Raw genomic sequence first — 15037 nt, 5'->3', positions numbered from 1 at the left:
GAAGTGTTTGTTGGCTGTTTTTGTTCGTTGCATTAACATTTTGTTCATTTGAAATGAGTGGTTAATTATGATTATGATGAAAATGCCACTGTGGTAATCTGTTAAACATAGACATATTTTTATGGCTCTGTTAATGCGGAAGTTGGATCAGGTGTCATCAGTAGCCTAAGCCATGAGTGATTTACTGAAGTGTTGGACACAGGTAAGCTAAACTTGGGAATGCAATCAAAGGTTCCTACAGCAACATCCCCATATATAGAGCCACTAGATGTGGATGAATAATATCTATGTCGATAACATTATATAATCCTGCTCCATACTTTCAGTTTCACCTACTGAATAATGATGGGTAGGCCTATTTCATACAAACCAGCAGTCGGCGTTGTTTATCAAGCAAGTGTTATTACAATCAATAGTCTTCTTTGTTTACACTGGTAGCTTGAAAACAGAGCTGAGAATTTGGGAATTTTACCAAAAAGAGCTTTTGACTTTAAATGTAAAATCATCCCTGGATGATGCTCAATAATTGATGACGTCCACGTGTCTGTGTTGTGTTTTCTGTTAATCACGTGTGGTTTTGTTGTTAATAGCCGGTCTGTCAAAGTACCTAAGACAGGTAAACTTTACGTTATATCACAGCCCGTAGTCGGTTCTCCGATGATATTCACAAGCTTCTGGCAACTATCTGAGTACAGTGTGACGACACAGCAGCGGAAATATCTGCTTTCAATTCAAAATGGCAGCGTCTCTTATCAGGAAGTGAAGAAAACAACTGAAAAGAATAAGTTGGATCAAATTCACTGTTTCGGTCAATTTAAATCAATAATTCGATCTAAAACAGTATTGTGAACAGAGCTGGGATTCAGAATAAGTAACACCTTGCTGGTAAGTGTTATTCAAGCTTATCAGATAGCTGAAACAGTCCGCGACCGACACATAGGCAGCTAACTAGCTAACGTTAGCCATCAATTTTCGAGGACCTCGTCTTGTCAAGCAAGCAGGAGCTACTGGGTAAGTTAGCATAGCTAGCTAGCCAGCTTGGTAGCTAACACTTGGCCGCACTTATGGATACGTTAGTGTCAATAAGGTGTCAGCGACGTAATGTTTGTTTCGGTTGTGTTGTTCCCAAAATATTGTAATTTAACAGTGGCTAACATTATGGAGTTATTAAAGAATAGTTTGGTGTTTGAACCGTTGGTGTTCCCGTCCTAAGTTATTCGGTATCGTATAGCTAGGTTAGCTAGCCTATCTGCTTTGTCGGTAAGGTAGCCAGCTAGCACCACCTCAGCTCAGTATGTCTTTGTACTGTGTTACTTGCGCAAACAAACGAAAGGTTGAGTTTCCAACATTACTGGGGCCGTGAAGTACCATTTCAACGGTAAATCGATTGATACTACTTTCCAGTAACAAACTTCATTGTCTGACACCAAGTCTAGTGTCCGAGGAGGTTGTTTACATGTCTTCATTAAATGTTTATTACTTAGAGAACCGCAGTCACGATTGATTGAGATTCCACGAACTTTTCTGAAGAATCATTTGCCATTTGTTCCCAGTTTATAAAAGATCCCATCTAAATGGTTGATTACACATCATTAGCTGGATAAGTTAGTCTCAACTACAGAATGTTTTGCTGGACAGAAACAAAACGGCCATGTATATGTTATGTGGTTTAGGTAGGCCTGTAGATATAGGTATGTATTTGAGTCAACAGTTATATGTAGGCTACTGTAAAATTAGATTAGACATAGGCTAACAGGCTAATAGTTTTTTAGTGAACAGTTGACAGTGACCTTTGTTTCACATTTTCTTCTAAATTAAATGGAACCCAGCCCACGCATTTGTTTTATTCCTGGCTCTATCTCTAAGTCATTAGGTTGTTGGTCTAGCCTTTACTTGCCACCTGACTCATCTAAGGTATATATATACAGATTTGGATTGAACAGTGTCACTGTGAGTACTTGGTGTCTAAAATGTCTGATTTGTTGCCAGTTGTATTGTTTTTTTCTTACTGATAAAAGTGAGTTTAAGGGAGTACCCATTATAAGACTGATGTGTCTTAGATGTGGATTAAAGAATTGGGTTTGGGTGGATTAAAGAATTGGGCTTAGATGCATTGCTTAGAAGGCTATTATTGCAAAGGTCTTTGTCTGTGCTGTGCACAACAGTACAGGACATCGTCTCTTGTCGCTCATAGACTCACACAGACTTTTTATGTGAATTAACTGGTTCATGTGTACAGTCTCAAGACACACTGCAGTCCCAGACCTGTCTGTACTTGTAAAGGAAAAATTGATGCAAGAAAGCATTGTGCTGGAGCTGTGCACTCTTATGGGAGGGGAATGGGGGGAGAATGGAGGATGCATGTGTCACTGCAGTTTTGCCTGGATTCTAGAGCATTGACAGCTGTGAGGACGCTGTGGCCCTTTAATCTTTAGCCTGTGCCTTGGCCTGCTTGAGTATGTGTGTAGCCTAACTGCAATTGAACTATGTTGGTCTGCAATTGCAAGCTTTTGTGTTTGTCTCCTAGATACAACACAAGTGTGTTTTATTAGGGCTGCTGGTGGAGATAAGAATGTTTTTTGTTTTACCCGTTCCCATGAAGAAATCAAATGACCACTTCTCTCACAGAAATCTGTACTCACTTACACAATTTCTTCCCTCCCTGAACAATTACCACAGTCACTCCATACAGCCTGCAGGCTAGTCGAGGAGCCCTTGACACAGGTTACCATGGCTATTTGACCAATTAAATCATTTCCCCTGGTGAAAGATGCCATTTTCCGATTGCGAGGTGAATGTGACATGCTGTATTTCTTGAGCTTCCTGTTGATCCAGTGACTTGGTCAATGGCCTTGGTGTCATTTAATGTTTTCTGACCACACTCACGCACGGCGAGCATTGTGGATCGGAATGGCAGCGGACAGGCTGTTTAACTATTGGAGTGTCAGGCAGGAAAACATTGCTGAAAACCACAGGCTTCCCCCTCTCAGCCTGCAGCAGCAGCACAGCAGAGCAGGATCAATAGACGCCTGTTCTCCTAGTGACGACGCCATGTGTAAGAAGGCTCTTGTACATGCTGCTGCTTCTTCTTCTTACATGGTCTGAGTTAGACCAAAGGAACAACATTTTACAGAATGCACTGACGGTCAGGAAAAAGTTTAAGCTAAGTTGTCCCTACACCTGTGTAGTGTTTTATTGCTATAGATATTTACTGTAACATAACATGTTGTTCTTAGCCTACATAGTAAGTAGGCTAGGTCTTTTTTGCTTGGTATATAAAGGCGAGCGATTGTGTTGTTGTTGCACAAGTAAAATGACAAAATATTTGCTAATGCATTATAACAGCATTTTCATACCATGCTAGTGGAATTGAAGAAAATGGAAAATAGCATTGAAAATCTTGTGTAGGCTAGGCCTATAACTGAACCGAAATCCTTACGCACACGAAGGCCTATATGGTGATGTCTAGCTGTTTGAGTTTAGCCACAGCCTTTCTCCAGGTCAATGTGTCCTGGTGAGGTCCTAGTGTGGGGGCTGGGGCATCCCCCCACCCCCCTCCCTCCCTCCTTTCCTTGGTGTCAGTAAGTGCACTCCTGTCTGGCTCCGCCCGCTCTGCTCTGCTGCCTTGGCTTCTGAAGGGCACAAGGCTTCGTTGTTATTGTTGTTGTGTAGCAGTGCAGGCAGGCAGGCAGGAGCAGCAGGGACAGTGGAGAGCAGAGCGAACGCCGTAGTGATTTAATGCACCCAAACAGCCCCACTTGCTCACTCTCACACGCTCCCGAGCAGTCATCTCCTGCTTGCTATCCCCCAGCCTTATCCCTACCCTAGACTTTTTAGACTTTTCTACCAACCACTCTCTCCCCCCTCTACAGCCGGAGTCAGTGATAAATCTAATTTATGGCCTCTGGGCTGATTGGAGCGAGAGTGAAAAATGTAGAGTGGAGGAGGAGCAGTGGGAGGGGGAGGGGGGCGGGGGGGTCAGGGATGGGTAATAGGTTTGACTGTTCCTGCTTTCCTGGAATCTGGCCTTCATTAGGTAATAGTTCATGTATTAAACATGAAGCCAGTAGTACAGCCATGGCTTTTGTAAGTAAAAAGGGGATACTGTTCCTATGCTAAGACACACACACACACTCACCCTTTTATGGTGGGGTTATATGTTCTATGTCCTATGTGTGACTCCAGCCACATGAGAGCCATTCTAAAGATGATTGAAATGCACAAGAGCGTGCTGAATGCTGTGCCTTTCAGTAGGCTGTGGAAAGCCGTGGAGTGTGTCAACATCCCTCTCTGAAAAGCAAACATTGTAATTTCAACATGGGACTGATCCAGGAAGGAAATGGGATGAAAATATGAACAAGCACATTGATGGATGAAGGAGAATAACATATGTGTCATTGTCTGTGTGATATTGTGGGTTATTTGTGTGGATTCTTACACTGTTGAGGTGTAAATGTCAATGTATTATTAGCATGAACAGTTAGGCTAGTATGCTATTTGCAGTCATAAATTACGCCTCCTTCAAAAAGGCTTTGTTGTTTTGCATATTCACTCAGGACATTCCCATGTGAGGCTAGTGGGCTACTGAAATAGATTATTGCAAATTAGCTGCCATCTCTCATATTCTGTCTCATCAATGAGAGAGAGGGAGAGAGAGAGAGAGAGTTGAAGAGTTGAAGAGAAGAGCAGAGCAGAGTAGGGCTGTTTCAGTTCCAGTTCAGCCTGTTGGTTCACTCGGAGCAGGTGAAAGAGGAGCTGTTCTCTCTAGGACCCCCTTCTCATCTCCCTCGGGCTCACTTGGAATGAACATTCTCAGGTGGTGACCTCATGTCGTTTTCAGGATCATCTCCACACTCACGTTCAGCACCCCGACTCATACCTGTAAGGTTAGGTCACGCAAACCTGTGAGGAAAAGCATGCAAACAAAGTTCCAACAATCCCTCATTTTTTTAGAGGATTTGAATCACTTTGGGATTTGAAGATGATCCTAAAACAAACTGTCTGAGGTGTGTGTGTGTGTGTGTGTGCTCGTGCGCACGTGCGTGCGCATGCATCTGTGTGAGAGTGTAAGGGATGGCTGTGGGCCTCAGTCAGTGCTGCGAAGTGGAGCAGAATAGGGAGAATGTCACAGGTCAGGGTCTCTCTGAGGCTCCAGAGAGGGCAAACCAGAACTAGAGCAGTCCCTGGCCTGCAGCGTCTGTCTGTAGAAAACAGGAATAAAGCAGAAAGACAGTGTCAGGTGCAGGACAGTGTGCGCGCGTGTGTGTGTTGAGAAAATATATCTTAGGGATGGAGAGGTGCAGCTACTTTGTGTTTGGCTTGGCTTGCATGGGTGTTTACCAAATCCACCCATGCAAGCCAAGCCAAAACCTCATCAAAGATGAAACCCAATGCAATCTCCTTATATTCAGTCACGTATGACACAGTCGTACAAAACATTGGGAGTGTTGTTTTCCCTGACCGGAGCGGGGTTTTGGAGTTCCGCCGAGCCACTCTGCAGCTTTAAGTCCACCCCCGGCGTTCCCATCTCCTTCAGTAGTTATTCACTCCAGCCTCTCTCAGTCAGCAGCCAAGCAATGTTGTCTCCAGAGCACTCCAAATGTCATAGGTGACCAATTCCCCTAGAGTCAAGCCTCGCCCTACCAGGCCTCAGTGCAAAGCAGTAGCTACATTGCTCCTAGTTGCATTGTAGTAGAGATGGCTTCGTGTGTTTAGACCCAATTGATTTTGAGTAAATCTTTCAAAATCTAATAGGCCAAGTCTCTAATGCTTTTTTTTGGTCATGTCCTAGGCCTGCTATGTTACTTGAAGCTGAAGTCTTAAGGCTTGTTGAAGGGAGGGGATGTCAGCTTACCTCACGCACAGACCGTAGAAAAGCTTTTGTAAGATTTGCTCTTTTAGTCTCTAATCTATATCCCTTTACCACCATTGCATCTGTGCAATGATCACCCCCTACTAAGGCCATCCTGTTGTGGACCCAGAAGTGAGGCTTTCCCTACCCTCAGAGAAAGATGTAGCTGCTGTTATTTTGATCTTCGGTTGTACAATACATTAATTCTTTATTTATTTATTTAAAGGTTATTTTTCTGATTGGGGCAGTCCCACTCTTGTATTCTTTTTCAGTTGTATTGGATAGAGACATTTGAGAGAGACACAAAAATAAGGAGGACAGGGTATGTCAACAGGGCATGGGCCGGATTCGAACCCATGCCGACATGGGCATATGTGTGCACTGTAGGCCGTGATGCCAGACCACTGGACCACTGGACCCCTCCAGGCCACAGTCCGTTAATAGTTTATTATAGTGTGCCCATCAGCCAGAGAGGACTTTGTGATATGAAATCCTCGGAAAAAAGGTAACACCAGTTTTAAGTGGCAGTGGAGGTTCTCCTCTCTCTCTCTCTCTCTCTCTCTCTCTCTCTCACATGCGTGCACACACACACACACACACACACACACACACAATGCTACAGCTTCTCTCAATTAGGTGTTCCAGCCCTGGGGGATAGGCTTGGTCTCCCACACAGGAGTCCACAAGCCTATTCCCTGATTACCCAGCTATTACTGACTCTCTCTAAACCACACACACACTGATCATATTTAATACGTCGCCCTGAATCTTTCTCTCACAGCTACAGCCCATGACTACAACTGTAGTAGTCGGCTATGGCTGCTTTATGCCCCACTTGTATGTGGAGATGTTGTGTTAATGTCAGAGTAGGGTAATTGATATGGATGATTGGTAAAAAGGAGGCCTGTTTTAGTCCTCATTGAACTCAAACGCTATCTCTGCAACAGTGTAGAGTTGGATGTTGTTGGACACACACACACACACACACACACACACACACACACACACACACATAATGAGAAGGGTTGACTGGAGTTGTTTGCATTTTGGGAGCCAAGTCAGATCGGCTGTGTCAGGGTCAGGCCGGGAGAGAGGCAGCGCCTGAGGCCACATCCTCAGTACACGTGCCTCCAGGCTCCCTCTCGTATGATGAAAGCACAGTGCTTAATTGGGAGAGCTGACATCCCAACTTTCAACATGGCAAAACCACCCAATCATTGGCTATAAGCCAAATGTACTTGCCAATTTTCAAACATAATGTTTATAATGCTGAGATGTTTAGCATGCTCCCTGTGACTGTTGAACCACACACGCACGCACGCACGCACACACACACACATTGAAACCAGAGCATGTCTGCAGAGACACATTACAGGGAGTGTGTCAGTGTGTCCTGAGGAAAGATGGCAGAACGAGACCAGCTAAGTGGATCCTTTTCCTCTTTGATGTAGGGCTAGTCACTGGCTTTGATCTATTCCTGTTGAACTGGTGCATGGCAGGCTACATTGCGTCATTAAGCCACTGTTGGAGGTTCTGCTCCATCCCCCTCCCCCCTTCTCTCCTCTTAAACCACAACAGAAGCTTGCTCCAACTCACGAGGACGCTATTAGACTCACCCTCGGTTGGTCACATTTAAATGTCATGAAGCCGGTGATTTGTGATAGTAATGTTATTATTCAGCATCAACTTTCATATGGTGATAGCCCTTTCTGTGGCTTTCACTTTGAATTGGTTTAGTCCTATTTTACAGCCTGTTTGTGTCTCGGTTTGTATTGAATCTAAATAGTGTTTCCTAAGTCTTCCTAAGGTTTGTTACTGTGTTTGTGGACTGCATGATGAATATCTGAATGGGAGAAACTCGATAACAACACAGGCTCTTAAAACCCAATTTGTTTCTATTCCGCCCCCTTTGACAGTCAAGCAGATTTGGTTACTCAGTCATTTGATCATTTCTCATTGTTGGCCCCCCCCCCCCCCCCCCCTTCCCCGTCACTGAGCTGTTCACAGATCCTCTCTGTGTGTCCGCACTGCTGAATGGAAACCGGTGTGTGTGTGCGTGTGTTGAAAAAGGCCAGATTAATAATTCATAACTGTTTTGAATGACTGCTGTGTTTCCCGTGGAAGTAACTTGTTCCTTTTATGAATTTTTCATCATTTTGGCTAATGAATCCAGCATGAGCTGTCATCAGAGAACTACCTGCTGTTTGAATGTAATGTAATGTGGCAACTATGTAGTTGGTGGTGACTCTGAGGACATTTAATTGACAGAAATTGTTGGTGGTGAATGACTTTGTGTCTGAGGTGGACTGTCCGAGTCGCCAGTAGTGAAGGCTAACTACTGAACAGGAACTGATGCACAAGGTTTAGCCGTGAAACGTGAGTGTGTGGTTATGCGTGTCTCACACTCTCCCTGTCATGATGCTCTGAGTCTTGAGAGCGCGGTTAATGACGATGAAGCGGAGTTGGCCATTAAAGGATTTTCTCTGTGCCTTAAGCAGGATTAACGCCAGGCCTGAGGAGTAAGGGATGAGAAGACGAGTGTGACGGGGAGTGAGGGATGAGAGGAGGAGTGAGTAAACACATGGAAGTAAGTAAACACGTGAGGGTTGGAGAGTCGGAGGTCAGCCAACAGGGTGAAAGGGAAAGGCTCGCAATTCAACCCCTAGCCCTCAACGCCTACACTTGAGAGGATCTGAGAAGATCGATTGTAGATCTATAGGCATGTATGAGACATGCTTACACCTATATCCAATCTGCTCGGATCTACAGAGGGAAGAGGCGGGTGAGGGGCCGATTTGGGATTGAGAGTGCGGACTAAACCTCTCGCAAGCCAAGCCCAAGCCCAGGTCAGCTCTAGCCCAGAGCACAGTACCACGCCACCTCCCACAGACGGGGTATTGCTTGTTCATCTCCTTTGGGGGAGGATGGTGGTCGTCCTCGTGGGCGCTTAGCCGTGATTTAGCAGATTAAGGGAGTCACACTTCCCTGAATGACTTGCATGTGCTTCAGCTGACTGTTAGGCAGGCCACACCATTGTGACTGGTTAGAATGAGAGACAGACCGGGGCTTAACCCCTGCCTGCCTGCCTGCCTGGCCACACCCACAGCAAGGGGGAAACAGTTTGGAATACAACCATGTTGCTAACAAGATGACATGTCAATGTTATTTATATTTCAACTTCATTTCAACTTGATGGCATTTAGCTTGTGTCTGCTTGATGGCTTCAGACACTACATTGCTGCTTTATTTTCAAGACTGGAGGTGGGGGGGGGGGTTGAAATAAATTAACCCCCTCACCCCTCATCCTGAGTCTGTCCACGTCAGGCCACCCAGGAGACACTCAGAGAGGGCAGGCCCTATCAAAACCACCACCACCACCACCACCAGTGTCTGAAGCAATTAAAAGAGTACTCTGACTGCCACTACACATGCTTCTGTGTCCTGAAATAAACACACACTCACACTCTCACTCTCTCCACCTACCAAGGGCCACTGTTGGGTTTTAAAACGCTCCATGAAAAAGGTCAGGATTTTAGCATTAGTGTGCTTACACCAAATTGGTCCCCTATGACCCTAGTATACATTTCACTGGAAGCCTGATAGTGGCCAGTAGCTTTAAATAACCATGCAGGAATAGGAAATTGTTTCCTCATGTGTTTTTTTTTTTTTTTTTCTTTCTGCTAAATGAATGAAATCTCTCTCAGCGAGTTTTTCCTGTTTTCCAGTAATGATAATAGCTTTTACAGGAAGAGGACATCTGGGAGACCAATAATGATCACTATCGATTGTCCTCAGAAACAGGGGGGATGCTAAAGATGGACACCTCTCCGTTGCTAGGAGACGTTAACTGCGGCAACGATGGGGGGGGGGGCTGGTGATTCCACTCTGGGGGAGCGGGAATGGGCTGAGGGATGCTGGGAATGAATCCCAGCGCTCCAGAGAGGGGGGGGGGATGGAGAGAGAGGGAGATGGAGAGAGAGAGAGATGTTAGGGAGAGAGAACCAGAGAGAGGGGGGATGGAGAGAGAGGGAGAAGGAGAGAGAGAGAGAGAGGGGGGGGATGGAGAGAGAGAGATGGAGAGAGAGAGAACCAGAGAGACTCCACTAAGGCTAATAAGGAGAAGTGAAGGGGACTGTTGTCGTGTTTGTCACACGGATGAAATCATCGCCTGCCTGCCTCCTGTCTTACTGTGCAATTTACAATCTCTTCCCCACACCCGCCCACTCCCACATGCACAGTCCCTTCTGACGGCTCTTCATCTGTTGCTGTTATCCTCTAGCTACCAGGTCCATCTGTAGGCTTCCATGGTTTGTATTTGAAATTGAGACCACTGAGCAGGTCTAACCTGTTCTCATGGGCGTCTCGGTGTCTCTTGCCTAAGGCTGTGATACAGGTCTTCCTGTCGTGTCCTTTGCAAGCCCCTGTGTTGTTTTGCAGTGCGACAGTAAGGCATCACAAGGCCTCTATTCACACTGTCCAGCTGCCCTGAGCTGTGCTGGGACACACACACACACACACACACACAGAGACATAGACATAGGAGACACAGTCTGCCTGGGGAGCTGTCTCCCTGTCTCCCCTCCCTGCCTGCCTGCCTGCCTGCCTTGGTCAGACTCAGGCTCCAGACCAGCACAAAGGCCCGCTTATTGAGACCCTCCATTAGGATTTATCCCCCCTGTCCCAAGTGAACAGGTCTAGTCTGTGTGTGCTGGAGGGGGGGGCAGGGTGATTAGTGAGGGGATAGAGAAAGGTAGAAGGTATGAATGGGAGTGTGGTAAGACATTACGCAGCTATGGGGAGGCATGGAGTCAGCAAGCCACATTGATTCCCTGATTAAACATAGTTGCGAGCGTGTGCGTGCGTGCGTACGTAATATATATATATATATTTTAGGCTTCCACCATCCCAGTCTTCCTCTTCAGTGGGCTTGCCAGCTGTACTGGAACGTAACCCAACGCATCAGCTCGTCATCCTCTCCCCTCACCCCCCTGCTGTTTCTGTAATGACTGCTCTGAGACTAATGGACTTGGATGTGGAATACAGAATGATGTCAGCTGACATCAAGTAAATGAGTGCTGTCACTCACAGAACAATGAGCTCCATGGAATTACAAATGGCCTATGATGAGAGCGGTGAACTCGCTTTGCAGCTTGGCGCAGAGTGACATCACGCTGAATTTACCGACAATCCAATTATGTCAGTCGCACTATTCTGAGTTATGAGTGTATTTCAATCTGTCATCATCAGTCTTTGTTATTTTTTTATGGAGTCTGAGATTTAATTGTCTTTTTTTTACTGGAACATGTAATGACTTCTATGGTGATCCTGTTATTGCTGTCTCTGATATTAAGGCAGTGTACTGATAGTGTGAGGATCTGATACTGTTCTTTTGTGTGTTCCCTCTTCAATATGGACGTCAGTGGAGTGACGATACTCTGTATGACGTTGAAGTGATCCCACACACTTTCACCAAGCTGGTTTCAGTCCCGATATGATGGCACTCACAATGGGCCAGATTCAACCAAGGCTTGGTCATGTCTGTAATACTGATCCTCTCTCTGTCTCCCTCCCTCCCCCACCCCCCCCCTCCCCCTCTCCCTCCCCCACCCCCAGGTCATGGAGAGTGCTTGGCGGTGTTAGGAGCTCTGTAGGACACAACGTGTTGGGGTCAATCAGCTCAGCAGTGATGTGTCAGCCTGCAGCCTGATGCCCACCCTCCCCTCAGCGCCTGTCATGGACGGGGAGAACTACATGCACCCAGAGGGCCCTCAGCTGGACAGCAGCATGTTCACCGTGCCCTCCTCCAACATGGAGGTACAACACACGCACACGCGCGCACACGCACACATGCTCGTTTTCCTCATTTACCCACAGCCATAGAGCCATATGCTATGAAAGTCCATGCATCTTGAACTAAAGAATGTAAACAACTGGATACATGTCATTTTTGGAGACAGGCAGTAATGATTGCTAGCAGAGAGTGGAAGTGTTTGCTAATTAACGGTTAATACAAGTAAAAGACTGGTGAACTTTGTTCCCCTTGGGGCAAAACAGTCCTCAGACCAAGTTCCTTAACCCTTGGGCGAAACGGTCCACATCCTACTTATTCATGTATTAACAACCAGTTTGAGTGTCTCCAGTTGTTTACTTTCTGCAGGTTATGATGTCTAGGCTTCCATAGTGCGTAGCTACAGAGTGCAACACAGACCCAGTTTAAGTCCACTGAGAGCTGCCAGAGCTTTGGGGGCCAGGTTTCATTCCCTAAGCTTCTAATGTTAAAGGTTGAGTCAGGGAAGAGGGCATGTCTGTCTTCTGTATACTAACTGAACCTTTAGATACACACCAGCAACACTACCCATCGCCAGTCAGGAACCAACAAGCAGGTCAGGTTTCTCTTATATTCCGTAACCGGGTGATGAAATCTCATGACTGTCATGATGCTTAATCAATGACACTTCAACTGAAGCCAGAACCATAAAACGGCAACAATGGAGGTCATGGCGGTTAACTTTGTGACATCTGGGTTAGGACCGTGACGTCTCTGTGGTGACAGAGACAGGCGCGGCCTCAAAAGAGGTGTGAGTTCTTAGGATTTGTTATGAGACTCATGCTGGTGTTCACTAGTGTAGTGCTTCCCCTGTGTCTTCTGCAGGGGACTTCACTACTATGTAATGTCCTCCTAGACTCCAGTGGAACAGAGACATGGTAAAGGTCACAGTTCGTTTACCCTCAACAACACTTGGTGAAAGGCACTGGTGAAAATGCCCTTTTGTTTCTTGTTTTTCAAAACCTTGAGATGAGATGTAATTGGGGAATGGGTTAGTGTACCGCATGGTGTGAAAATACCACTCGCCACGGAAGTTTGTCTTGATGAATTGAAAGAACATGTTGGTGTCACGCGTTATACGATTAGACACGTACAGAGGCTTTATGTGTTGTCTTTGACTCTTTGTATACACAGGAACTAACCAAATGTACCTTTTGTCCCTCCTCTGTTACAGAGTTCTATGTATCCTCCTGATTCCTGGGGGTTCACACAGCAGGCTGAATACAGCGTACACTGCCCTATGCAATCTGGAAACCAGTAAGCAACCAATCGCCTATCATACCTTCCTTTCCACTCTCCTCTTGTGTTAATGTGTGCTGATGTTTGTTGTCCTCTGTGCCTCAGTTGGTAGAGCATGGCGCTAACAACCCATAGGTTGTTTGTTCGATTCCCGCTTTAAGTCATTTTGGATAAAAGCGTCAGCTAAATTGCATATAATAATAATAATATTATTATTATTATTATTATTATTTGTACCCACCTCAGATGTGAGCTTTTGTTGACACACAGTATCATCATCTCCAGTACAGGTTGAATTATGTTCACTGTTGGCCATCAAAGCTTCCAACTAAATTTGACTGTGTCAGAGAGGAAAAACTTCTCCTTCCTTTGAACACTAATCTACTGTGAACTAATTCAGATAGCATTGCTCTGGCTACACGGAGCAAATTTTCACCCAAATTAACGTAGCGTCAAATGAATAATAAAAGTGCATTCGACAATAAGGCACCAGCCCAGACAATACAGGTGGTGATTTGGAGTCTTGATGATGAGCAGATTGTCCTGCGGTGCTTGTGGCAGCGGCCTGGCAGTCTTAGAACCAGGGGGTGGCCTTCAGATCCTTTATTAAATCTCCTTAATATCCTGTGTGGGGCGGCCTGGCGTCGGCCTTCCTCCTGAGGTTATCTCTGCATCTGGCTGCATCAGGCTGCTCCATGGCCTCTGTATCAACTGAGAGGTGTACACACACACACACACACACACACCCCCACACACCCCCTCCTCTTGATCCCCCCACTTCACCGACACCACGGCTCCTAGCCTCCACCTCTCTCGCACACCCTGCTGATGGTGTCCTCAATAAGGCCTTGTGAGAGAAAATGCATTTTTCATAATCTCTTCTTTCGTTTCTCCATGATCTATGATTACATTTCCGTCGACCATTACAACAGAAAGGGTAGACAGCCCAATTGGGTCCTCCAGCAGATCTCAGAGGTGTGTTATGAGGTGTCAGAGTAAAACACTAACTCTTCCATTCAACTGGTCCTACTGTGCGTATGGTGAAGGAGCATGATATTAAACCACAAGCCTCTAGTCACTATGCAGTGTTGACTTAACCAGAGGAGTTCCTGCTCTCTGGGTGATCTTTCTTGAAAGCATGCCACAGATGACGTATACACAAGACCTGTGGTTTTCAGTTTCAGTCAGTATGAAAGTCACTGGTATCAAGGCTCTGCATGGGAAGGCTAAAGAGAAGTTAGAAGTCAATGACTGTTATGGCCAATATAGTCAAGAATAAGATGCTAGATAATGACTTATCAGCTGTTTAGATTGTATTATCATTGCCATTGTCACTGTAGTCCACCCAACATATCTCATGCTATCAGACATAACAGATACAGTATGTAGACCTGGAATGAACCTCAGACAAGGGAATCTTGAGCTCTACATCTTTCATTAAATCTAGACTGACATTTGGTGTAATGTTTTCAACTTGACTCCCTATGACTGTACCTAACTTGGAGGTGCTATCTACAACACAGTTGATTTGAGTCCTCTGGTAGTCAGTCCGTCTGTGGGAGGTTAGGTAATTGGTTGAATTAGCCTCGGCCTTCTTCTCTAACATCACTGAGAACGAGCGGGCAGAGTGGGTCACATGATGTGAGGTTATGTGAATGGGCCTCTCTCTCTCTCTCTCTCTCTCTCTCTCTCTCTCTCCAGTAGTCTGTTGCGTACACACTGGCTGACCTGGTCTGTAGTCCTGCGCAAGCGGAAACTCTCTCTGTGAATATGTGTAGCCGTCATTGAGACACTGACTGGGTAGATTTAGCAAGACTGTGTGCGTGTGTGGGGAAAGGGTTGGTTTTGGAAGACAGCTGATTCTTATCTCGCCCCCCTCAGTTCTGTCAACATGTGGTTTTGCCCCACCCCACCCCCATCCCCCACACCGGTTAGCTTTGGTGTTAGCTCCATGCCATGAAGCTGTGGAACCTGCCCACCCACCAGCTTCTGTTAGAGGCAGTACTTCAAAGCACTAGATTTCCAAGCTCTGTTTATGTCCTGTTCGTATTCGAGCGTAATACAAACGGTTTTACACTAATAAAGCCTTGTATGAATCACTCTTCGAACCCCGGCCCCAC

The 15037-nt window shown here is 45.8% G+C and overlaps 1 protein-coding gene across 3 annotated transcripts in view; it reads left to right on the top strand.

The window, feature by feature from the left end:
* The first annotated feature begins 753 nt into the window (after window positions 1-753).
* The window catches only part of sbno2b (strawberry notch homolog 2b), a 51928-nt gene continuing 37644 nt past the window's right edge, over window positions 754-15037 (top strand). For 2 of the 3 annotated variants that reach the window (XM_083672134.1, XM_083672132.1), the window contains exons 1-3: window positions 754-885; window positions 11465-11665; window positions 12853-12935. In XM_083672134.1, the coding sequence (XP_083528260.1) occupies window positions 11558-11665; window positions 12853-12935 (191 nt within the window). In that variant the 5' untranslated portion in view covers window positions 754-885; window positions 11465-11557. The remainder of the gene's footprint in view (window positions 886-11464; window positions 11666-12852; window positions 12936-15037) is intronic. The other variant, XM_083672133.1, reaches the window with a different exon arrangement.

Source organism: Argentina silus (assembly GCF_951799395.1).
Source record: "Argentina silus genome assembly, chromosome: 6".
Lineage (NCBI taxonomy): Eukaryota > Metazoa > Chordata > Actinopteri > Argentiniformes > Argentinidae > Argentina > Argentina silus.
The sequence above is the reverse complement of the archived record's forward strand: the minus strand, read 5'-3'. Positions and strand labels throughout refer to the sequence as shown.